The sequence below is a fragment of the Pomacea canaliculata genome, linkage group LG13 (assembly GCF_003073045.1).
Source record: "Pomacea canaliculata isolate SZHN2017 linkage group LG13, ASM307304v1, whole genome shotgun sequence".
In the NCBI taxonomy this organism is placed as follows: Eukaryota; Metazoa; Mollusca; class Gastropoda; order Architaenioglossa; family Ampullariidae; genus Pomacea; species Pomacea canaliculata.
In genome coordinates, this window is record NC_037602.1 from 972,047 (window position 1) to 996,763 (window position 24,717).

The 24,717-nt window shown below is 41.2% G+C and overlaps 3 protein-coding genes across 3 annotated transcripts; all 3 read right to left on the reverse strand.

The window, feature by feature from the left end:
* Positions 1 to 272: 272 nt before the first annotated feature.
* LOC112554334 (putative G-protein coupled receptor F59B2.13) lies at positions 273 to 6,036 on the reverse strand. Its single transcript, XM_025222072.1, has 6 exons — positions 5,884 to 6,036; positions 5,121 to 5,342; positions 3,451 to 3,657; positions 1,535 to 1,784; positions 996 to 1,242; positions 273 to 744 (listed from the first exon to the last, which is right to left on the reverse strand). The coding sequence occupies exons 1-6, from the start codon at positions 6,034 to 6,036 to the stop codon at positions 273 to 275; spliced, it is 1,551 nt and encodes a 516-aa protein (XP_025077857.1).
* A 7,655-nt stretch (positions 6,037 to 13,691) lies between these two features.
* On the reverse strand, positions 13,692 to 16,895 carry LOC112554728. Its single transcript, XM_025222709.1, has 4 exons — positions 16,691 to 16,895; positions 15,650 to 15,899; positions 14,594 to 14,840; positions 13,692 to 14,182 (listed from the first exon to the last, which is right to left on the reverse strand). The coding sequence occupies exons 1-4, from the start codon at positions 16,838 to 16,840 to the stop codon at positions 14,032 to 14,034; spliced, it is 798 nt and encodes a 265-aa protein (XP_025078494.1). The 5' UTR covers positions 16,841 to 16,895; the 3' UTR covers positions 13,692 to 14,031.
* Positions 16,896 to 18,502: 1,607 nt separating this feature from the next.
* Positions 18,503 to 22,715, reverse strand: LOC112554727 (microfibril-associated glycoprotein 4-like). The gene is made up of 5 exons (XM_025222708.1): positions 22,294 to 22,715; positions 21,383 to 21,479; positions 19,983 to 20,242; positions 19,681 to 19,694; positions 18,503 to 19,354 (listed from the first exon to the last, which is right to left on the reverse strand). The coding sequence occupies exons 1-5, from the start codon at positions 22,615 to 22,617 to the stop codon at positions 19,066 to 19,068; spliced, it is 984 nt and encodes a 327-aa protein (XP_025078493.1). The 5' UTR covers positions 22,618 to 22,715; the 3' UTR covers positions 18,503 to 19,065.
* Between the last annotated feature and the right edge of the window lie 2,002 nt (positions 22,716 to 24,717).

The window sequence follows — 24,717 nt, forward strand, 5'->3', positions numbered from 1 at the left end:
ATGTACTTGCAATGTCTCGTTCTCAACTAATAGTAAATTCTCCACACACAGATTCCATAAAAGACAGATAATCGATGATTCCTCTGACGACACACAAGAAGTATTCTAGAGAGGGAATGATTATTGCTAAGACTTCAGTGTCTGGTAAAGTCCGGTTTAAAATGTACATGCAACAAATCTCTCTACACAAGCTGCACGTGAACAGCTTTCGTATAAAATGTTACTTGTGATTATTAGCTGATCTAAAGCATAGAAATGAAGTCTTATGCTACTCATTTTAGAATAAGTCTAACCGTTTCCCTGAACTTTGAACCCATTTTAAAATACACAAAGAAATTTACAGAGGAGTTGACTACTCGGAAAAACGAGACAAGATTCCACAAGGCGGATGTGAGGTTGTAGTAGCGCCCCGAGTAGCTCAGGTCTGGAACGAGGATGGTGGCCACCTGAAAGACGAAGTTGGGTGTGATGCACACGATGAAGGACATGGAGGTGGCCAGCAACATGAGAGTCACACCAACTTCCTTCCTCGCCATCTTCCCCTCCAGGTCGTCTTTCATCGTCTGGGGAGACTTTGCTGTTGGCTTGAATGTCGTTGACCGACGCCAGACAAGAGCAGCGCGCAGCTTGATGGCGGTGATGCACGTTGTGACGATGATGACGACGAGAAAGACTCCGGGCAGAGCAGCGGCGTAGACGAAGACGTCGACGATGTCCAAAATAAATTTGTTCCTCAGGTAATATCTAGTTAAACATCACAACATCTAAATTGTCAATTTAGTTAAAAATAGAAATTCCTGATTGTCAGGTCGGATGTAGTAAATACACAATAACTACTGAGACTAACAGCGGAGAACTTGGGAAGAGGCTCAGCGATGGTCTCATCATACAGACAGACAGCCGTCCACCAACAGTAAATGTTTTTTTTAAAGCTACATCCCTATTGTCAAACCATAACATCTCAGTGTTTTCTTATTTCTCTTCTAGATACTTACGGTGTTACATAAACGATTTCTTCGGTGATGTTTGTTGTGAGATCAATCCTACAGGCTGTTGTGTGTTTGGGACCCGCGACAGCGCACATGCCTCCGATGAGAAGGAGACAGCAGACGACGATGATAGCGGCCATGGTGGACGTCTTGAGCAGCCTCTTGGCGTGGAAGGGACTGACGACACAGAAACACCGCTCACTGGCGATCACCGCCGACAGGAACTGCGAGGCCCACACAGAACCCGTGAGACCTGTTAGCAGCGCATGCGCAGTAAACATGAACACACACTGGAGGAACTATAGACACTGTAGACAAAAAGGATTAGATGGTGCCCGTAGCTGTGAAATGTTCAAAACCAAATTTTTTTACAAGCGAAGAAATTTGCGTAAAATATTTTGAAGCACACCATCGTTGCCTATCGTAAGACTCATGAAGTCAAAGGTGAGAGATCCAACATTACCCTATAGACACTTGGGTCTTTTCCTTCCCTCCTGCTTCATGAACAACACGCATCATAAAACGAGGATTGAAGAGACACTCACCAGGAAGGTAGGTCAGCATGACGAAGGAGGGCGCCACCAGCTGCCTGTACACGTGCTCGCCGTAGGAGAGAAACAGGACGACGACGACGATAATATCTACGACAGCGTGGGAGAAGAGACAGACGTTGATTCTCTCCCTCAGGCCCTGTCTGTAGAAGACTGCGGCGTTGAGCACGTTGCCAGGGAGACCGAGGACGGTGAACACCGGAATGAGCACCGCAGAGATGACCATGGTCATCCAGTACTCGGTCTGAACAGAGCAAAGACACTCAGCGAGACGACAGTCCTGGGAGAAATCTTGAATCCAGGGAAAGACATTAAGGGAAGCTTGCCACACACTCACACAGAGATAAAAACAAAGGTGGCAGTGGTAGGCACACGCTTACATCGCAGATAAACTTTCTAAATAAAGATGGTTTCAAAACTGACATTAGCAACGATTCTGGAAGATCGACTAATGACAGTGTGTGTAGCTAGCGCGTATGAAGAAAATGTTGTTAAGCCTACAGACATACGATGTCTTTTCAAAGAACATTTAGCATGGATAGGAAACAAATTTCAAACTGAAACGGTTTAAACATTTCTTTTGTTTCACTGTTTAGGCTGGTTTCACTTGTCCGCCTCAGTGGCCCCTCAGTGAATGTGGTCCAAGCGTTCATGTAGGTGTGGGTCGGGAAATGAGTATACGAGGGTTACTAACCGTCACATCCATTCCTTCATTAAACCTGACCTTTCTCGTTCTTTCTTCCCTTTTGCATTGTTTTTGGTCTACCCTACGATATCCAGCTGTTGATTGCTTGTTGTCACTACTGTCTGTCAATCTTTGAGACTTCTCTGATCTTTGTCATCTTCATCTTTTTGTTGAATTGTTTGCGTAAGATTTACTTTGCATGGTGTTACAAGACCATTTATTATTGTGGTTATAGGAGGTTCTGCGGTATTTTTGGAGGTCCTGCAGTGTGTTTTGAATTTCTACATGAATGCTTGCTGATTAAGAGTAGCTGGACATACAATGTGTGAGGACCGTGCTGCTAATTCTGGAAATTCTAGGAAGTTGTGTGTTGTGTGGGGTGGGCGGAGGTGAGTGGTCAGTTTTACACACTCCCCCTTTGTTGGGTGCCAGTGACAATCGACAACAGATTGTGTGAGTCGAATGTTTCATTATTAGTTGAACAGAGACATCAGGTGTGTGTGAAACACAAAGAAAAATGTCACATCGCACGACTGGATGATCTTCCTTCAGCCCCACAGATGTTGAGATTTGGTGTCGAACTGGCAAAAGAGTGTTCTCAGATATTCATACACAAACGACAGCGCATGTCTGCTTTCAGCAAGACACCAGGCAACCTGGAGAGTCCTGCTGACATCCTTGTCGTCTGCTTGTCCACAGTCTACACTCTACAGACTTCCCATGTGTCACAGTCTGTCTGCGAGTAAACCAAGCTCACGCTGACCAATGGGGAAGCTGCTGACTGTGTCATGGCATCGCTCAATACTTTTTTGTCCAATGGGTTCGCCGCAAGACTTCAGCACTAGTCCTGCATCTCTTGATTGGCTCTTGTCCATTGGTCCGCCTACGTCAGTCATTAGAGTCAGTTTGTTTTCTTCGCAAAAGAGTCAGCAGACATTCATCTCGGGTAGAAACTGATTGAGACTGGATTGTAAGTAAACCATCGTTTCACAACCCGACGATTTGGTTCATTCAGAAGGTCAGTGTGTATCATTTTAGCCCAATGTACCACTTTCCTTAAACACTTCCTCATTTAATTTAATGATTAATCTAATTTCACTTTCCAAATTAGGAGGACTTTATGTTTTTTTCAGGAGAAGGCTACCCGATCTTGACATGCGGTTTAGAGGTAAAGTGACACCTGTGTGAGATACACGTCCATAAAATGACCTGATGAAGTTTTTACCTGGTCGCTCATGATGTCATCCTTGTCAACAGACGCATCACCGCTGTGCTGCACCACTTGGCACGGACCCGTGTACTGCTGCTGCTGCTGTATGTCGGAGACACGGGTGGATGAAGTCCCAGCCCACGTGACCCCATCGCTACTACATCTGTGACGACGGAAGCGATGGAACTTGGTGTCATCCCTGGCAGCGTTTCCTGGCAACGACTGTCACAGCCTGCAGTCAGTGTGAGTCAAGTAACCAGCAGCACAGCAAGGAAATGTTAACAAAGTTCAGAGTGTTTACACTCAGTCGTCAGTCATCTGACAGCAGAACAATGAAGAAAACACATGAAGTGTGGCACTAAAAGCTACAATATCTCTATCTGTAAAATCTATCTACAAATATTTATGTCTGGTACCAAAAGCTTCACATATTTTCAAATTACGTGAGCTTCCCAATCTACAGATGACATTTTTTCCCAGGGTAGTTTTCTGCAGACACAGCTTTTGGCGGTTGTTGTTTGTTTAGACAGATAGTGACAGTGGCTTATATAAGGCCACCAGGTGAGCTGGCACAAACTCATTTTATAATTTACACAAACACACACGCACTCACGCAATCACACGCACACACCAGCTACAGTAAAGCAGACATCATGGGGCACATAATCAAATAATTCAATTATTTCAGTTTTACTTTCAGCTTTGACCTCCGTCCTTTAAAAACCACCTAATCGTTGTGTATGCTGCCTGTCATTGTCCTCATCTGATGAAAGGGTAGAGTGCATGGTGCTGTGACAACATTGTGACAGTCATTACGGCAATCACGAGGCTGGATAATGACTGGTGTTTGCCAGACTAATAACCATTTAACAGGTGAGGCATCAATGTTTTAATGATAGTTGATGAGCTGTAACTGTCATACCGATGGAAATTCATTTGAAAATTGTTTTGTTTGGTTATAATTACATTGGTTCTTGTCCACAATGGAAAAAAAAAACATTTTCTTTAATTAACAGAAGCAAGAAAGTTTCTTGATTATATTTTAGTTTTCTTTGAGTAAATCGCTTTTTTATCTTTGATTTTTTTCACAGTCGGTCTCGTGAAAACAAAACAAAACAAAACAAAAACAAAAACCAAGCAAAAAACAAACAACAACCCCCCACATACAGAGTAATACACTCATATAGTTTCTGGTTTTTTTTTTCTTCTTCATCTCTTATTTTGTTTTAATCCAGGTTGTACAAACTGTCTGTGTGTCGGTGTTCAGATTGGAGTCAGTGTCGGTTGTGTGTTTGACATTGTGTTCACTCAGTCAATCGTCGAGTCTGTGAGGTTTGCATATTCACAATTACGAATTATTAAACCTTTGTCAAGAATAAAATGCAGCTACTTTGATATTTACTGATTATTCGATCTTCACTTTCGTACAGCTTAGATTGTTTACATTATTTGTGGACTTCCTCTCTTCTGTTTGCTGATGTTTCATCTTTGATCTACCCCAAAGGCAAAGTGTCGGCACGAACGACTAAAACGATTGATGGTACAATCCTTGAGTGTTCACACAGCTTTGCTCCTAATGTTTTCTCTGAACTTTGCTGTTGCACACACCGCATACACACGACATGATTTTTCTATCAGCTCAATGAGTTTACTGACAAATATATCAAAAGTTTACCTCGCCATACAGTCAATGGCTTTGTAAATATCTTTAGAACAAGCCAAGTGCGTTGTCGAACAAAGTTTCCACTTGGTTTTAGTTTGCATAGTTTTCCTTTGAACATGGTGCAGTGAACATGGCGGTACCGGTGATGAGCATCAATGACCTCCCTGTTGAACCTCGTGTCCGCTTCATCTTCCACTGATTTCTCCAAGGTTGGTGTTGTCACCATAGAGACAGACAGCTGACTCTAGGCAAGAGCAGCGAGGAGTTTGATGACAATGATAGATGTGGCGATGAGAATGACAAGGAAGATCCACGGTAGCACAGTGGCGTAAAGGAAGATGTCGACGATGTCGAGAATAAATTTGCTGTGGCGGTAACATTACACTCATGTGCTCTGGAGCTAAATATTGCTGTAAATATTAAACTTCTCTCAGTCTTTAGAATGCTGTGTATCGACATGGTGTATATGTATACAACAATGATTTTCTTTGCCTTATCTGTCACTGCTGAATGTTGTCTACATGGGAGGACTATGGGCGACGGCGAAATTCCAGGGACGTAACCGAAGGACGTCCGTGACTTGTCCACGCGCTGCATTACGTCCCCTTTCCTCCTGCTACTGTACACTGTGATGTCCATGCCAGTGGCATCTACAGCCAGCTTTGAGTTTTAAGTAATCACTGGTGTTAAAATGGTTTAGGAAAGAAGAAGAAGAAGAAGAAGAAGAAGAAGAAGAAGAAGAAGAAGAAGAAGACATATCACGTCTATCACATATCTGTTCTCACCTGTGTGTAGGTGTTGTTGTCCTGACTGGTGGATGTATGTACATCAGTGTGCTGTACCACCAGACACGGGCCGCTGCGCTGCTGCTGCTGCTTCATGTCCCACACGGTCTGCTGGGATCTGGTGAGCACCGGGACTTGTGTCCATGTTGCCATGACGACAGATGTCCCTGGGTCCGGCTGGAGCCTTCAGTCGATGTCCTCAAGACGCTGCGCGCATCACAATGGTACTTGAATGAGTTTGTGTAAAGTCGATAGCAAAGATACAGAGCTCGGACATTTTGGTGGAAAAAGTGAAAATTCACTGCAAATATCTCAGAACACCAAAGTATTCTATTATTGACATTCCAAATGTCTTAATTGCTTAGTCGCTCGTAAATGTTCTAATCCCATTAAGAGCAAGCACACATTTAATGTTTTAGATGAGAGTGAGTGCAATGGAGGAAATAAAAAAAAAAGAGGTCAGTCCTTAGCATGCCTAACACACACAAGTCCGAACAAAACAAATACACATAGTCATCGATGTTTCTTGTGAGAATTATTCAGATTTTTTCACCGAGTGCCTTGGTCTCAGTTTACAGCAGTTTACAGCAGTAGATTCATTAAAGTTTGCTTTGTTGAAATCGTAAATATCTACAATTATATGTATCTATTCCATTTTGTGGAATACTTTATTATTTATATAAATTGGTAGTTTTTGCTTTGAAAATGTGCAAAAAATAATCTATTTTGTGTGTATGTTGAGAAAATATAGAGACGTTTATGAAGTCTGTGTGGCGGTTCATCTGTTTGTTTGCTCGTCTGTACAAGAAGTTGACGCTAACGAAGCAGGAAGGACAGTTTTAGTCAATTGTTTTGTCAGAAGGAATAGCAAATGCCTTTCCTAGAAACAGCTGGCTTGATTGTATCCAAAGTGGTTTTACAGACACAAAGGCGTCCTTATACATACAGTCTTGTTGGCAAGTGTGTTTGTGTCACACGCTCACATGCACGCCCAACACTCACGCAGCCACCCGGACATTAGAGAAATCCTTGTCAGAACAAAGACAACAACATCTTCCTCTTGCAGACCCTAAGTTTTAATTGACACAAAATTATAAGATCATAATTACATAATTATAAAATTATAAGACCCAAGTTTTAATTATAACAAGAAATGTTTCAGCACTCGCTGAGTAAAAAATAACCGATAAAAGTAATGGAAACAATATTTTAACCCAGTTACAAAGATTAATACTTAGAATTACATGACACTTCTAACAATGAATATTGTACTACCAACAGTTTGTGTCACTGTCACTGTCACTGACATTGTCACTGTCACGCGCTCACTCACAAAGCTGCGTTCAGTCACTGGACCTGAAGTTGTCTGAATCCACAGAATTATATCTATAAAATGATATATTTCCTACAAATATATAAGAAAAGGCGCCACCTGTAGGTGACAGACGTTGACCTCTCAGTACTGCCGTCTCTGGAGTCACTCGTGGAGTCTGTCAAAACTTCCCTCGTTTGACAAAAACCTCCACAGCCCGCATCTCCTACGATTACCTGCTCCTAGGGTCATTTGTTTGCGCCTATTAATTGTCATAAAAGATATTAATAAGCGAAATCTATATAAAAACGCAAAAAATTAATCAAATTGTACAAAAGCCGTAGTTATAAGAGGTGGCAAAGCTGCTCTGGGGTAAAGAAACCTGAAGTAGTGGGGCGGGGTCTGCAAACCGCTTTATAACTCCGGAAACAAGGTTCTCCTTGAGTTCACCATTTTACCCCGGGACTAACTCCAGCTTCATAACTATGTCGGTGTGTGCCTGGTGCCAGACTTGTAACTACTCAGAATCGCGCAGCATTTTCGTACTTTTCTCTGTGAAAAAAGAAACTAATTCGTCAACAAGAAAACTGTAAGATAACTTTATGAGAGTACACAATACACAACACAGGTACAGAACAGCTGTACAGCTGTACTAACTATGAGGTAATACTGATGTCAGAAGGACTTGGTATAAGCGGCATCAACAGTCAGGTAAGTCAGGCGAGGAACAACAGGAATATATATATATATAAATATAAAGAACTTTAAACACATCATCTAAAGCAGATTTTTTTGAGAGTTTTTTTTAGTATTCCAACGCTTTCAATTGTTTCTGCACTAAATGTCAGATTGTGGTACAATTGTTTACTCATAGTTGCATCTAAACTGCACTTCCTACCGATAGAGGGCACCATGGTGCTGCCTCATACAACGCCTCGAACTCTGACCTCTGTGATCTGGTCTTTCTCCTGGAAGTGGAGAACATGAACCTCAAGACTGCTACACACAGACTTAAGTGGAAATATACTGGCAACCACCTAGATGAATAGAAACACATTGAGGAGAGAGGATGCTGTAGTCTGATCACCTCTGACCTCTGACATCTGACATAACAGTGAGGTAGCTGAATGCCTTCAATGACAACATCGCTACAACAGCAAAGATGTTCGTGTTGACAAAATAAAAGGACGCGCGAATAGTGAAACCCTCTTGTAGCATCATCTGGTTCTCTTGAAGGCACAGAAAGATTAGATTATTGTTTGTTATTGACAATGTGGTTTCCTTCTCAAACAAGTGTAAAACCCATGGCATCACACAAGTACCCGTGTGTAGTATTCATCTACAGCGGTGTTTGCGAAACGCGGGGAAACGATTTCTTTATTAGAAATTTTAAGGTAGATGCCGACCGTCTATAATTTACCGCCTCCAACATGTAGTTCATATTTCCTGTCTCTTAATTAAAGGTCTGGCAGCTACTTGCATCTCATAAACTGCCGGAACCATCTAAAGGACAATAAATACTTTAGACACCGATTGTTCAACATACTCTAAAAATGTCATCATCATCACGATCCGCATCACTTCGTTGGTTCGTTTTAGAACACGGACTTATTCCTTCAGAGAACACTGATGACTATTTTCACTGCTGCCTCTCCGAGTGTTTAACATGGTCCTTAACCATGTCCCTGAACTTTGAACCCATTTTAAAATACACAAAGAAAGTTGAAGAGGAGTTTATCATCCAGAAGCAGTCCACAGCTCTCCATAAAGAAACGAGAAGACTGTAGTAGCGGCCAGTGAAGCTGAAGTCTGGCACCACCAGCGTGGTCACCTGCAGCAGGAAGTTGGGTGTGATGCACACGATGAACAAGACAGACGTGGCCATCAGCATCCGGGTCACACTCGCCTCCTTGCGGGTCATCTTCAGGTCACCTTGGCCGTCAGGATGAGTCTTCGTCGTTGTTGTCGTCGTGGAAGCCGTTGCCTGACGCCAGGAGAGAGCTGCTCGAAGCTTGATGGCGGTGATGACAGTGGTGATGGTGATGACGAAACAGGAAGATCCCAGGTAGCGCAGTGGCGTAGACAAAAATGTCGAAGATGTCAATAACGGTTTTGTTTCTCAGGTAATAACTGAAAAATAAAAGACAACATAGTTCTGATTGACATAATGCATTGATCCTCATCCGGTGAAGGGGACATTGTGTGGCCACCAATCGCTGTGCTCGATGCCTGACAAACCATCAAAATCACCCTTAATGGGCCCCTTCCATATTCCTTTTTTTTCTGTCAAACATTTTTAAGTCTTAAAGCTCCCCATAATTTCCTGCTCATCCCTTGAATTATCTGACTTTTATCTCCCTTGTATTTTTATGCTGTAACTAGAGTTATGGCCCTCTTCCCACTGCTTTATATTATAATGCAGGTTACATTTACCTTACACAGTAAGGTCCAACGTGAACTTACGTGGTGACGTAGATGATGCTGTCCGTGATGTTCGTCAGGGGATCGAACCTACACACACTGAAATGTTTGGGAACCACGATAGCGCACATGCCCCCAGTCAACAGGGTACAACCCACGACGATGACGGCGGCCATGGTGGACGTCTTGAGCAGCCTCTTGGCGTGGAAGGGACTGACGACACAGAAACACCGCTCACTGGCGATCACCGCCGACAGGAAGTGCGAGGCCCACACAGAACCTCTCAGACCTTTAAAACAAACAACACAAATCGTTTTATTTAGTAAATCAATCCTTTCTTTGACGAAGCTGTTTGATGAGATACAACTGTTGCAATATTTAATCAACTACAGATTAACGGCGTTTGCTTTCACGATTTTAATGTTGCAGATGATCAGAAACATAAAATGTTTCAAATTTAATTTAACATAACAAAATAGTTGACTGGATTGATTAACTTTTTAGTTGCTGTCACTTTCTAGTTTAATAATACAACAGGGGCTATGTTTAGCTTTGTGAGTAAGAGTGTTACTCTTGTTGCTTAATTAAGGCAACAAGTATTCCTTTCGTGGTGTGGTATAAGTCTGGAATTAAAATTGACATGGCATGCAAATGGCAATTACATTTTGTTTTTGTGTAGACACGAATTAATGCGCAAAGATCAGGATGACTGGACACACAGACGAACACGCCCTACACACACACACGTTTCTAGATACAAAGCTAACTTTTAAAATTCAGTAAAATTGAAAAGCAACTTACCCCCTACATATCTCACTAACACCACAGGGGACCCGCTTATAAAATTGTAGAAAATATCAGAGTTAAATAAAAAAAAGACGATAACGAAGACAAGGTCGACGATGGCGAGGGCAAAGAGACAGAGGTTGATTCTCTCCCTGAGACCTTGTCTGTAGAAGACGACGGCGCTGACGATGTTGCCAGGATACCAATGATGGTGAGCAGGGGAACGAGTGCCCCGCAGCAAACAACGAGGATCCAGTATTGAATCTGAACATAAAGCAGTTCAGGGGAGGTAAGCTTGAGGGCAGTGGCCTCCCCTAGCGATGTATTCCACTACCACAACCACAACCACAACCACAATCACATCACGACTATTATTCATCCAATCTTCTCTCATCACTTATTGTCACTTTGAGGACAACAAAAGCGACTTAAGGGAGACAATATATTGAGGATTATCCCACTGATTTGAAGTTTCATGCAGCACAAACACTGGACACGTTCTAAGGCTTGTTATCTCCTCTCCAGCCTGGTTTCACCTGTTTGTTTGAGAGATCTTGTTGACTGGAGGATGTGTGTACATCAGTGTGCTGTACCACCAGCTGTTCTCACCTGTTTGTAGATGTTGTTGTCCTGACTGGTGGATGTATGTACATCAGTGTGCTGTACCACCAGACACGGGCCGCTGTACTGTTGTTGCTTCATGCTCCAGGTATTTCTGTCGGAACTCTCCAAGAGCGGGACTTCTGTCCACGTGGCCATGACGACAGGTGTGTGTGGCTCTTGCCAGTGAAAACACCTACTGGAAGAATGCAAAATATGTCATGTCATAAAGGTCGTATATGAAAAAACTCTCAGGTGAGTCTAAGTCATTAATGTCTTACTGAGTATAGTAAACTGCATTTGTAAGAAATAAATACACCGAGAGAAAATAATGGCAAGATTGTTAATCTAACATAAATCAAAGGTACACCAAAGATCAAAGAGAGTGAGTGGACATACCTGTGGAGATTACCTGAATGTTTTGCTCATCTCGCTCATTTCCTGAAATCTTTACTTTCCTCGTGTTTTATAATAAACACCTTCAACATATTTCCATCTGCTTAAAACTTCAGTAAATGCAATTATTCCTGTGCCTGTTATTTTACTTTCTCTTATTTTCTTCAATTAAGTGGCATTATTTTGAAGCTTTGTTTACTCGTGTGTGAGTGTGAGATAGAATTGCTTTAGCTTTGACTGATGTATTTCTATATTATATTTCTACAGGTAGTCACAGCCGAGCACCAGAGAAAACCAATTTAATTGCTATGTACCGAAAGATAAATTTTGTCACAAATAACAGATTTTGAAATGTGATATTTACATTCGAAAACTAACGAATATCTTTGTGCAAAGACGTCTTTATGATGTGCACACACACACACACACACACACACACAGACATCGAACAACTCAATAAGAAGGAAGGAGGACACACTGTTATTAGAAAAGACAAATTATAGATTGAGCACACCAGCACTTACAAAGTTTCTTGTGTAGATAGTGACATACGCATAACACACGTTGACGCACTCAAGCTCTTGTACACACATACAAACACTAAAAAACTTCATAATAAATCACGAACCAATCGTTGTTATTATTATTTTACTTTCCCAGGTACAGCGGGATTGATTTGTGCCACGTGTAAGTTTTTACCACATTTTCTGTCTCTAGTACAGACAGTAGCAGGTAAAACTTAACGGTGACTATTTAGTGATAACAAATGTAACAAGTTATTCCACAGTTTTGACTGTTTTCAATACATACTCAATTCGGAAGCAAAACAAAGTATAGACAAGGCGTTTTACTAGGAGCGGAAGGGTAAGTACACCAGTAGGTAGCTAAACAGATGTTCCTGTAGAGGAATTGTATTTCTCTCATTTGTCAGTCAGTTTACCCGCGTGTCCGCCCGTCTCGTGGATACAACAGAAGTGTAAAACCCTCAGTATAAACCTATTGCTGCTCTTTCGTGACATTGATTATTTTCTTTATAATCAGGAAAGACAGAGTGGTTACGGAATTTTTAAGATACAATCGTTTGCGAGGAGAAGTCTCAAATGAAAATGAAATTACAGTATTTTAATGATAATATTAGTGGTCTGAAATGTATGTTATACAAATTTTGAAAATGAAATTGGTGGACCATTTTGGCAGGAGTCGTGGCTGGACAATTTATATATATACTCATAAGATGTCTGAAAATTGCAATAAAAGGAAAACCTGTTTAATTTTTTAAATTAAGAGAAGTCTCTTCAGAATTAGTGTAAATTATAGTTTTCTCTCTAACATGTCTACAGAAGTGTATTTTTTCGTAAGATAAAGCACCTTGAGTAGACCACGAGGCATGTCGACCTACCTGTCACCTGTCCACACATACAACACTGTCAGTGAGTGAAGTCCGTTAACACTGTAGCAGCAAAAGGTGATGTCAATGTTATAATAACAGCCGACGATACTATGACAATGACAATGACAATGACAATGACAATGACAATGACAATTCTTTATTTACGAGGGGTATGTTTAGCCGGTCATTGACAATTGGTAAAGCATGACATCTTTCATAACAACAATAAATTAACTGGAAGGGAAAAGAGATTAGAAACATTTTGTGACATTGATACAAGTTTTACTTCTCTCTGTCACTGGCAGGATCTGTGGAGGGACGTGTGTAACGATTCTGAGTGAATGTGTTCATCTGTTTGTCAAGGAAGACAAGACATCACCCTGTTGTCACACTAGTCTAATACACTCCGATATACATAAATATGCAGCGTGTGACTGCATGGGTAAGTTATTTATTCCTACTTGTAGTCATCTTAAAACGGAAACAATATGGTGGTCTGGTGCTAACTTTTAATTAACACAAATGTTGTGAGAAAAATCGAACACTTTGGGTTCATGTCAGACACGATATCCCACATCTACACGGTAAACATGTGGGAATCAGAGATATCATTTGGTATTTCACATTTTTAATTTATTTCTTGTCATTAGGCCAGTAGCTATAAAATGTATTTTAAAAGCCCGAAGAAGAAGGAAGACAGAAGCTTTTCCTGGTATTTTGCAACTAACCTTACATATTTATATCAAGAGCCAAGAAAAACACACATTTGCTTCTTTCTATTATTATTATTATTATTATTATTATTATTATTATTGTTATTATTATTATTATTGTTGTTGTTGTTATTATTATTATTATTATTATTATTATTATTATTATTATTATTATTATTATTCACAGGTTGTTCTCTATTATTTTAACCTCTGACGACCAAACATATCTACAAGCGATGACCTGAACGTTGACCCCATTTTGAAATACACGAAGAAAGTCAAGGAGGAATATAACATCCAGAAGCTGTCCACAATCCTCCAGAAGGCGGCTATCAGACTGTAGTAGCGGCCTGTCTGGCTGAGGTCCGGCACCACCAGCGTGGTCACCTGCAGCAGGAAGTTGGGTGTGATGCACACGATGAACAAGACAGACGTGGCCATCAGCATCCGGGTCACACTCGCCTCCTTGCGGGTCATCTTCAGGTCACCTTGACCCTCAGGGGATGTCGTCGTCGTCGTTGCGATGGACATCACTGATCGACGCCAGGCGAGAGCTGCTCGAAGCTTGATGAGGTGATGGCGGTGGTGACGATGATGACGGACAGGAAGATCCCTGGCAACGCAGTGGCGTAGACGAAGATGTCGACGATGTCAATAATAGTCTGGTTCTTCAGGTAATACCTAGACATACATCATTCCGTTTATCGAGTTACAGTGTATGTTAATTACTTGAGTATATCAAAAGCAGACATTACTAACTGTAAACTATTTATCACTCTGTGTGCTGGTGTGGCCGACACTGGCTGACTGTATGACAAGCAGACATCGTGTGCCTGTGGCACTGCTGACCCCTCATGTTCACACCTAACCTTTATTTCCTTTCATATTTATTAACTATATAACAGTAGTTGTCAAGGCCAAATCTCTCGCTGAAACAAAAATTATTAGTAAAGGAAGCATGAAAAGGATTAGTTATTGAGGGGCCTAGCTTAAAATTTGGGAAACACGCAGGTAGATGTTTGTGTTTTGTGGCTTGAAAAATCACGTGTGGACACAGAATACGTGTGTGGTTCTTGTGTCTGTAACACTTACAATGTTACATAGATGATATTGTCAGTGATGTTAGTCAGGGGATCGAACCTACACGCGGGGATATGTTTGGGGACCACGATAGCGCACATGCCCGCAGTCAACAGGGTACAACCCACGACGATGATGGCGGCCATGGTGGACGTCTTGAGCAGCCTCTTGGCGTGGAAGGGACTGACGACACAGAAACACCGCTCACTGGCGATCACAGCCGACAGGAAGTGCGAGGCCCACACAGAACCTTTCATACCTTGGAAAGTAAGCAACAGTTAGTTCAAAATATAAAATATAAGATAATTGTGGTGTTTATTATAATATTAATTTCTCAATCCAGGAATGCGCTATAACTGTAGAACTATCAATCAAACTATTCACACAAGCAAAGTGATGCTAGAATTATCATTAAACTCCTGTCGATCATCTTTGAGTAATCTTTACATGAAACCTTGGGTTAGGAGAATGACAAAGCACAGAAATGGATCTCAAACTCTAAACAAAAAGGGACATAAATTGTATATCTTGTTTTGACGAAATTTGTCGACCTTAACAAGACATTTGATAGAGCCTTTAGAAGAGGCTGTATTGTGTCTTGAAGAAAATTATCTAGTAGGATTTGATTGAAGTCATGGAGAATCTGCACAAGACCTCAAACATCACAGGGAGTCTAAGACGACCATCTAGGACAACAGCAGCTCTCCGTGGGAAGCTCGTATCTGGCCTGTAGCTTTTACCATCTTGGAGAAAGTCTACATGAGTACATATCTTTATTGGTGGCAGATGACATCTTACGGTTCGCACATGACATTGCTTTCATGGAAGGCAACAAGAAATGTATGCAGCAGGTCAATAGTTTCAAGCAACTAGGAACAACCCTAAGTATGAAAGGTCAGCGACCCAAGGACACGTCCCCACTACAAAGGTGACAACAATATTGGGGAGGGTGAACAGGATCTGGCTTCTCAGCATCATCAGATTGGCTTCCAATTGCCAGGGTAACCAGAATGTGGCAGGATCGTCCCATACCACACCAAAAACCTTAAAGTAAACAAACAAACTCACCCAACACGTACGGCAAGAAGATCCAGGAGGGTCCGATTACCTCCCTGTACAGGAGTTCACTGCTGGCTATGAAGATATCAATGACAACGATTATATCGATGACTGCCAGGGCGAAGAGACAGAGGTTGATTCTCTCCCTTAGCCCCTGTTTGTAGAAGACGACGGCGCAGAGGACTTTGCCAGGGAGACCGAGGATGGTCAGCAGTGGAATGATTGCTCCGCAGCAAACGATGGTAGTCCAGTGTAGGGCCTGGAAATAAATGTCAGGATGGGTGACCTTTGTGAGAGTGACTGAGGTCGTCATTTGTTTGTGTGCAGCCGCCAGCACGTCGACTACCACAACTACAACCACTGCAACCGCTACAAGTACCGTTACCTCCTTCACTCTTTCTCCTCCCATGTCAACTGTCACATCTATTCTACTTTGAGGACAGTAAAGACGACGATGCCATTAAACTTGTACAACAGACACACCACAGTCTTGGTTCTCACGAGTTTCGTCGTTGTCGATGAGAATAGCCTCATAAGCGGTGATTTAGTCATGATGGCAGACACTTACTCAGCTCCTTGTAATCTGAGCGGTACTGCAATTGTTAGTATCATCTGTATTTCTTGCAGTGGCATCAGTGAACTCAGCAAATAGTTGTGTCTAACGAAATTCTGTTACAGAAACATTACTGGACAGATGTTCTCAAGTTTCTAGTTGTTATTTCTTCTAATGCAAGTTCTCTAGCTGTCGAAGAATATTTTGGGTTTACATACAGGTGTTTACGCATGCACACAAGGACACGCCTATAGGTAAATATCAACAAAGCAGGCAAGAAAAGCTAACAGATATCACGTGACGCTGATTACACACGCACGCACGTAGGTACTCTTCCCCCAACCCCCCACACACGTACATTGGAGTTCGGACAAGAGAATGAGGAGGACTTCTGGGTAGGTCTGCTCTAGACTTATCTACACCCTTTTCTTACCTGTTTGTTGTCCTGACTGGTGGATGTATGTACATCAGTGTGCTGTACCACCAGCTGTTCTCACCTGTTTGTAGGTGTTGTTGTCCTGACTGGTGGATGTATGTACATCAGTGTGGTGTACCACCAGACACTGGCCGCTGTACTGCTGCTGCTTCATGTCCCACACGGTCTGCTCGGACGTGGTGAGCACCGGGACTTGTGTCCACGTGGTCATGACGACCGTTATGTCAGACTGGTGACAGCGATCACTCTACCTTTATAATACACTCTGTACACGTATGATACAGACTTATAAAAGACGTTTCCGTTAACTAAGCGTGGGCGAATGTGAGCCTGTGAGAACACACACACACAGACACACGCTGTATGGTAAACTATCCTTTTTCTAGAATATCAGATGTAATATTAGCTGCCCAAACATTTACAGAGATATGAGTATACAGGTTTTCATTCCTGCTTATGGACACCAGCACACACACGTACACACACACACACACAAGCACACACAAGCACACACACACACACACGCACACGCACACACAAGCACACACACACACACAAGCACACACACACACACACACACACACACATATATTTACTGTTAGCAATGTTTGTGACAACCATTGTAGTATTTTCAGAGATGCTGTTGATTTTCCCCAGATAAACATGACTGCGCTCTTTTAAGCATTTGTTAAACATACTCTTAACTGTTAAGATGGTGACTACAATTACAATGGTCTCTTTCATTTTATTTCCCAGAAAATTATATTTATATCGAAGAAAAAAAAACTTTTTTGAAAATGAATATTTTCTCTCAAAACCACGTCCTTTGCGTGTGTATTTTGAGATTGTTTACCTATCTTTGATTAGTTCTCACCAAACACAAAACCAACAAATTTCATGTTATTATTTCGTTGTAGTGGAAAGCTATTTTTTTAGAATATAAGATTTAAGATTTGTACCCAGGCATTTACAAAGAGATGCAAATATATGTTCAGCACCAGCACACAGTAGCTTGTTTTGTCTACCTCTTTCTCCAGCACACCTGCAAGTACATCTAACAAAGGTGACACTTGTCAACCCAAAAAGGATGGTTGTAAAATATTTGAGACATTAGACTACTTAAGAAAAATCCTCATCTTCTACTTGGACAACTCTTTGTGTTTGTGTGTCTGTCGTCTGATGTCCTGCTCTGGGAGACGATTCAAGTGTTGTTAAGACGACTGAGCTGTTTACACATTTGTTTATACGAGGTACCGTTTGTTGGTGGTCAGTCCCCTCGGTGTCTGCTCATCATCAAACAGGTTTTTGACTTGTCAGTGGCTGAGGTTTGTCCGTGAGGGAAGTATAGAGAGACATGCTCTAGACACAGTGAGGCACTTACTTTGCTCTGACCCTTGGCCTCAGAATATTCTTCTGTGGCTTAATCATCAGGTAATGTAGTTTGTGTGCATCATTGTTTTGCTGTAGACGGTTTTGTTATGAAATGTGTGTCGAGTGCCACGGTTGCGCGTGTGTGTGAGCCAGCCAGGGTACATGCTGCTTCTATTAATCATTAATTATAATCGTCAACCATTTTTTTCAGTGTAGTTACTGATCATTGGTATCTACATTTCAGATAATAGCCTTCTGTAGACAGGAAACTTGAGGAAGAGTTCACACAACTAAAATGTGCACCATTACTTACAAAGTTTAGAGTTGCACAAGTAAGTGGTAAGAAAAAAAGAAACATGATGTGAAAGAACAATCCTATCTACAGCAACAATACCCAGAGTGAAAGAATCTGTAATGTCAACAGGGACATCAAATACTGGACAGTGAGAAACTGAGAAACGACATGAACTAGAGATTGAAGACAATACAACCTTTACTTCATACATCATATTGCAAGTGTGATCAAGAGGCTACAGTGAGTTAGGCCACAAAAGGTAAAAATTAAACAAAGAATTTCTGCCACTGTGCCACAGGTCCAAGCATTATAATATACAATTCATAAACTAAAATAAGAAAAACATTAAACCTAAAGTGTATCACATTGTATGAAAGTTGTTTGTACACATTTACAAATATCTTCCCCAGTAAAGCTAAGGAATTCAAAGCGTTAGCTGCTCCATGCTTGGAGAGAGAGGAAAAGCAAACCCGAAGCTGTGTCTAAGTACAAAGACTCTGAAATCGCTGTGATGCCTAAATATTAAATTAGATGATATGTAATAAAAAACACGCTAAATACTGTAATACAGTAAAACATCAATGCAAAGTATGTATACAGTCTCTGTGTATGATTACATGTACATAGGAACTTGAATATGTATGAATATATAAACTGGTCCTAATAAAAATATATTATTTTAACATCTTTTAAGATTGACTTTTATGAAACAAATATAACTGCAACATTATAGGCGTTGATAGTGAGGAAGATATCTGCCTCAATTCGAATTACAGATTTTGAAGTCTAAGATTGATCCCATAGGGTGCGACATTGCCAAGGTCTTTGACCCAGAAGACCTCGCTGTCGTCGCCCGTCCTCAGGCCGTTGGCGGGCTGCAGCAGCTGACCCGTGGGGTTGCACGTGCTGCACGTGTTGCCATGGAACCACCAGCCCCCGCTGTGACGACTCGCGCAGTTGACGCTGCTGTCACCGTCGTTGTCGTTGTCGTAAGTGCTGAAGTTGGCGCCGCGCAGGTCAGACAGACAGTCGCCGGCAGGTTTTTTCCCGAGACTGAAACTGTCGAAGATGAACTGGTACAGAGAGTCCTCGCCTTTGACAACAAAGTTGTTGTAATATGTGTACAGCTTTGAGCCGTTTGTCAGATCCATCTGTGTTTGGACACAAATACACAACTTTTAACTTTTAAGAAAATAAAACCGACTTGAGCACTTAATTGGTAAGATTTATGATAAATGATTAATGATATATCAAGTTCTGTTTATGTATTTATTTTTATGGGAAAATGGTGCGAAAAACCTTGCGTGTTCTTGATGACCACATAAAAGGTAAATGAGAACATGCTGTAGAGGGTTAACTCATCACTCCGATGTATGATTACTCACCAGTTGCATTTCTTCTGCAACATATGATGTTAAGTATATTAAGCTCTTCATCGCAATTGTTCTTTCGGTATATACTTTAGAGAAATTGAATCCTTTTAATCAGCACATTGCTCTCCAGATGTAGAATATGGCGACCTGTGTAGACATGGATCAACTGACTCCCCCTGTTGTTACATAATTTAAAAGAAGTCAAACACTCTGTCACTTGCTATCGCCCGTTGTTCAAGCTTATCGCAATTCATTATTTTTAAATTCTCTGACAAAGAACAAAAGTTTACTTATTTAGTGCAGGAAGTACCTACCTGGACGTTGAGTTGGTACTTCCGGTTCTGTGACGTCAGAATGTGCATGTTTTCCAGTCCCAGCCAATGGGTGTCACTCACATTGCCGAAGCCATCGCGATACTCTCGCCAAGATCTCGTGAAGTTGACTTTGTTGTTCCGTCTCGTCATTAACGTCGACATTTCATTATAACAGGTCACTGGAAAGGCCACATTGTCTGTAGGGCGTATCATCCGAACGACTGCACTGGCTTGTCCACTAATTTTGTAATCAGAGCAATCTGAAAAGAAATAAACAACGCCTTGTGTTTACAATGTTTACTGTCATTACCTCACTCCAATACTGCTCACGTGGTTAATGCTGGGGAAAATAAACAGATTTCTTAGTCTCTCTGGTCTTGATTGGTTATCTGACAAGTGTTTGATGATGATGACGATGATGATAATAATAATAATAATAATAATAATAATAATATAATAATAATAATAATAATAATAATAATAATAATAATAATAATAATAATAAGAGATGACTGTAGATGTAACAGTAACGACTCCAGAGAATAAGGTGAGTGACATCAGGAGAACACTGGGAAGATATTGAGTGATCTTGAGAATATGAAGGAATGTGATCACATGTAACTACAAGAGGCTGACCATCACTTAGTTCATTCACTGCAGCTCAAGGGCTGTCAGAGCGAGTGAAGTGGGGGAGTGGACTGCAGCCAGTAGAAACAACAGTTCGCACTTCAAAATAACCTTACATAAATAACTTTATGTACATTATATACATTATATAAATAACTTTATGTACATTACGTACACAATAAAATAACATTATATAAATAACATTATAAATAACTTTATATAAATAACTGTATATACATTATACAAATAGCATTATATAAATAACATTATACACATTATACAAATAACTTTATATAAATAAATTTTATACATTATATACAGTCCTGTTGCAAACCAGAAGAAGAATACAACCCAGTAGAAGCACGTGTAAGCATGATGGAGAGACATGAGAGGTGTAATGCTGCCGGAAGTACCAGAAGTCTACAAAATGTTCCTCTTAAAGTTCACTTGACTGATAATCACAGAACTCAGGTCAGTCAGTACATGCTAAATATAGAATAGTGATGTCATGGTACAGGGGACGGGAGGTGGACTATGGGCATGACGTCATGTAAGTTCTGCGTCATCACACCTTTGACGTCACTGTTTCCTTTCTTTTGTCGTCAGTGGTAATCAGACATGGCGCTGTGTGTGTTCGACTGACATGTTTGTTTGTTGTGTCTGCCCGGACAGTCGTAGAGCAGCGGTTGATAACTTATCACTGTATTATATTTATGATGTAAATAGAACAATTAAAAAAAAAATCCAAGAAAGTCGAAAGCAGGAAGCGTCACCTCTCATGGGTCCTAGCTCGCAGTTATCTCCCATAAAGCCTGGCAGACAGTCACAGGTACCAGCGCTAGGTGTCCCTCCATTCTGGCAAAGTTCTTTCTGAAACATTTGGTCTTACAATTTACAATTACAATCTTTTACACGAGGAAATTTAAATCATTTCAGTTGATAGCGTGTAGGTTCTGGAAAGTATATTTTAAACTTTTGATCTAAACAGACTTCATGAGTGATGTTTCCAAAATGGCCGATGAGTTCTAACGTAAATTCATATTCTACTCACAATGTAGTATAACTTGAGTAATCCACAAGGACAACTACAGGTAGTGCTCATACGCTAGCAATATACAGATAAGTACATAATCTACATGTTCACAACAGTGAATAAGTTCTCTATCTCTCTCAACATATACATACTTATATCTCACACACACACACAGAGTAACAGTAGTCACTGTAGTTGCACTACATTACGTGACGTCAGGCTGACACAACATAACGGTCACTAGAGCAGATCACGTGTATGGTACGTGCAATAAATGCAGTCAGTGAGAACTACTCACGTGACGGCCCATTATCAGAAATAGTGAGGGAGGTAATCGATGGAGGAACAAGTCCTAAAAGTTCCAAAAAAGTGCACATTCTATTTTTGTAAATATTGTATTCTTGTATTACATAATATTACAATTAATTTGTGGGAAAATGATAAAGTGTGATAAATTTTGTTTATTATACTCCTGGTTATTTTTGAATAAGCTTTTTATTTCCTTTGTCTTTATCATTCGAGGATGAAAATGAAAAAACAAATGAAGCACCAAATTAAATGCTGAGTTTCAAATGTCAGGAACGCTTGTGTAGCAAAGTGTAGACAAAAATATGGCAACATGCACTAAGCACAGTAAGTACACCTAGTTACCTTCTGTAAATACACCGCGGCGTCAGTAATGACCTCCATGTTGACACAATCCGCCGCCGCTACCTGTTGCGACAGGTGACAAGTCTTGGCGGCACGATCAAAGATGACGGAGTTACATGATGGCGACGAGGCGCAGACAACAGTGCAGCTCAAGATGCTGGTGCTGGTCACAGTCTGCTCCACCTGGTAATCTCGGGGCACGTGACGTGGACAGGTGGGCGGCTTGTGGAATTTGACTGAGCTGATGGCAGTCTTCTGACAGAGGGACAGAGGCGGCTGGCAGCAGGACAAGAACACAGCGATGAAGGTTCCTTTAAAATACATCTTGACGAGAAACGACAGCAAAACGATGTCAGTGGAAACAATATCAACAAGGTGTTCGGACTGATTGTCTCAGCACTGTCACTGATGTACCTCGACAAACACCCGCTGATATGACAGGTGTCCCTTAATAAAGGTTGCTGATATTGCCTTGGAGCGTGTTTGCACAGCTTTGCCGACTGTTGTGGGGATAAACAGTAAACAAGCGCAAGGTTCATCAAAGTTCAGCGAAGTTTAGCAAAAGTGAAATCGTTTAGCTTTTCTTTTCTGAAGGGTTCGCGAAAACACTTGAAAAGACTTAAAATGATTCAGGTACACAGCAAAGAAACAAACCATCTGTTGCATACACACACACACATGCACACACACAAAGTTCAAGTGCTTACAAGTGCTTACAAGTGCTTGCACGGAGCAAAAGTCGTGCTTGGGAAATGCCTGACCTGCTGTTGGCGGATTTCCTGTTCAAGTCTTTCACCTGGAGTCTGTTGTTCCTGTGACAAGACCACGGGACGTCCACGTCTCTGGAATATTTCCCAATGGCTTCCATGGAGATGAAAAATGGTTTTCTTAGTTTACAGTTCGCTGTTAATCTTTCGCTGTTACATCTTTCAGGAAAATGCTTTCAGCTCAGTCGTGTTCTCTGTCTTCCATCTGTCCATCTCAGGTGCTCCGACAGTACAAGGTGGTCAAAGTTTTCTTTTACTCAAGACCAAATAAATCTGTCCTGTTAATTTCTTAAGATTTCTAAGAACAAAAATGACTCGACGGCTACAGTTTTTTTTAAAGTTTATATGTTAATCGTGTGCACAGTCACAATGTCTGGTCATCCTGTCACTTCTTTTATTGTTTTTCATCTTTCCTCTTTTTCTCTTTGATTCTTTCTTCTGTGTACAGCTCTTAACTTTCTCTCTTTGCTCGAAGTACTCAAAACATTCCTTGTACTTTGTAATAAACTTTGCTCAGTCGCTTGCTGATCAAATCAGAGAAAAAGGTATCAATGTCCAGTGAAAGGGGGAGACTATACAGTAGTCAGATTGTTGTGTCTGTCTTGTAGATAACATGTACCACGTGACTTGCTATCAGTCAGTGAGTGCGACCTGCTGTAGGACACACTACAGTCGTCAGTTCCGGTCTGTAGAACATCTGGAATTGTCATCGTCCTCCGTGTTCTAGAAGCTGGCGGAGTAGGGCTGCGCATGTCAAGGTCTTTTTTTTTTTAAAGGTCAGCAGGTTGAGCAGAGTTCAAGTGACTTTTAAAGTGTAAATGACTTTCGCTTGGGTTTAAATATTTTTGAATCTGAGGCCAGATGTGTTTTTGCATTGTATTTCTTCTCCAGCTGCAGGGACAGCTGTGCATACAATGTACAGTATCATTAGTGTCATTAGTGCTTCCTGCCCTCTGTGGTGTGGATGTCCTGAGAGTGGATTTAAAATTTGAATAGTTTTCGGTCTGTATCCTTTAGTATCCTTTAAACCAGGGGTGGGCAATTAATTTTACCAATGGGCCGCATGAGACATAGGGATGGTTTTAGAGGGCCGGACTAATATAGTTAACTCAGTTTTACCCAATACTGTATATCTAGTATATATACTGGCAGGCGGGCCAGCGTGCGGGCCGGTCAGAGACACAAGGCGGGCCGGATCCGGCCCGCGGGCCGGCCTTTGCCCAGGTCTGCTTTAAACAATAGTAAATACATATTTGGCTGTTATTCAAGCCTATATGTATACATTTGAATGTATTTCAATGTGTACCATGTTTATTATGACAGGACATATTCCACTCTACAACACTTTCAAGCACATAAAAAATGTAAAGTTTGGATAACAGAAAGAAGAAGGAAAGAAATGGTGTGCTTATTGACTGTGTACTGTTACTGTTGACGAGTCAATGTTTTTCAGATTTTAAGGTAAAAAAATACTTAAAATCTTTATTTGCTGATAGAAAAAAGGTGTTGAACTCTTAAAGGAACTTTGCTGATCTTGAAATCGTTCAGCTCAGTTCAACAGGAAGAGTATCCGGCTCGTCAGAGTCGAGGAGTGTCTGAGTGTCTGAGTGTCTGAATGTCTGAATGTCTGAGTGTCTGAATGTCTGAATGTCTGAGT

What these genes read in the sequence shown, in the direction of transcription:
- LOC112554334 (XM_025222072.1), bottom strand. Translation starts at nt 6,036, where the DNA reads ATGGCAACATGGACACAAGTCCCGGTGCTCACCAGATCCCAGCAGACC. An exon ending in TATTTACAAAGCCATTGACT is followed by an intron (nt 3,658 to 5,120) that starts GTATGGCGAGGT and finishes AGGCTGTGACAG; the next exon opens with TCGTTGCCAGGAAACGCTGC. An exon ending in CATGCTGACCTACCTTCCTG is followed by an intron (nt 1,243 to 1,534) that starts GTGAGTGTCTCT and finishes CGCTGCTAACAG; the next exon opens with GTCTCACGGGTTCTGTGTGG.
- LOC112554728 (XM_025222709.1), bottom strand. Translation starts at nt 16,840, where the DNA reads ATGACCACGTGGACACAAGTCCCGGTGCTCACCACGTCCGAGCAGACC. An exon ending in ACAACAACACCTACAAACAG is followed by an intron (nt 15,900 to 16,690) that starts GTGAGAACAGCT and finishes ATTTATTTCCAG; the next exon opens with GCCCTACACTGGACTACCAT. An exon ending in CTTCTTGCCGTACGTGTTGG is followed by an intron (nt 14,841 to 15,649) that starts GTGAGTTTGTTT and finishes TTACTTTCCAAG; the next exon opens with GTATGAAAGGTTCTGTGTGG.
- LOC112554727 (XM_025222708.1), bottom strand. Translation starts at nt 22,617, where the DNA reads ATGTATTTTAAAGGAACCTTCATCGCTGTGTTCTTGTCCTGCTGCCAG. An exon ending in CCGCGGTGTATTTACAGAAG is followed by an intron (nt 21,480 to 22,293) that starts GTAACTAGGTGT and finishes CAAATGTTTCAG; the next exon opens with AAAGAACTTTGCCAGAATGG. An exon ending in CGAGCTAGGACCCATGAGAG is followed by an intron (nt 20,243 to 21,382) that starts GTGACGCTTCCT and finishes ATTTCTTTTCAG; the next exon opens with ATTGCTCTGATTACAAAATT.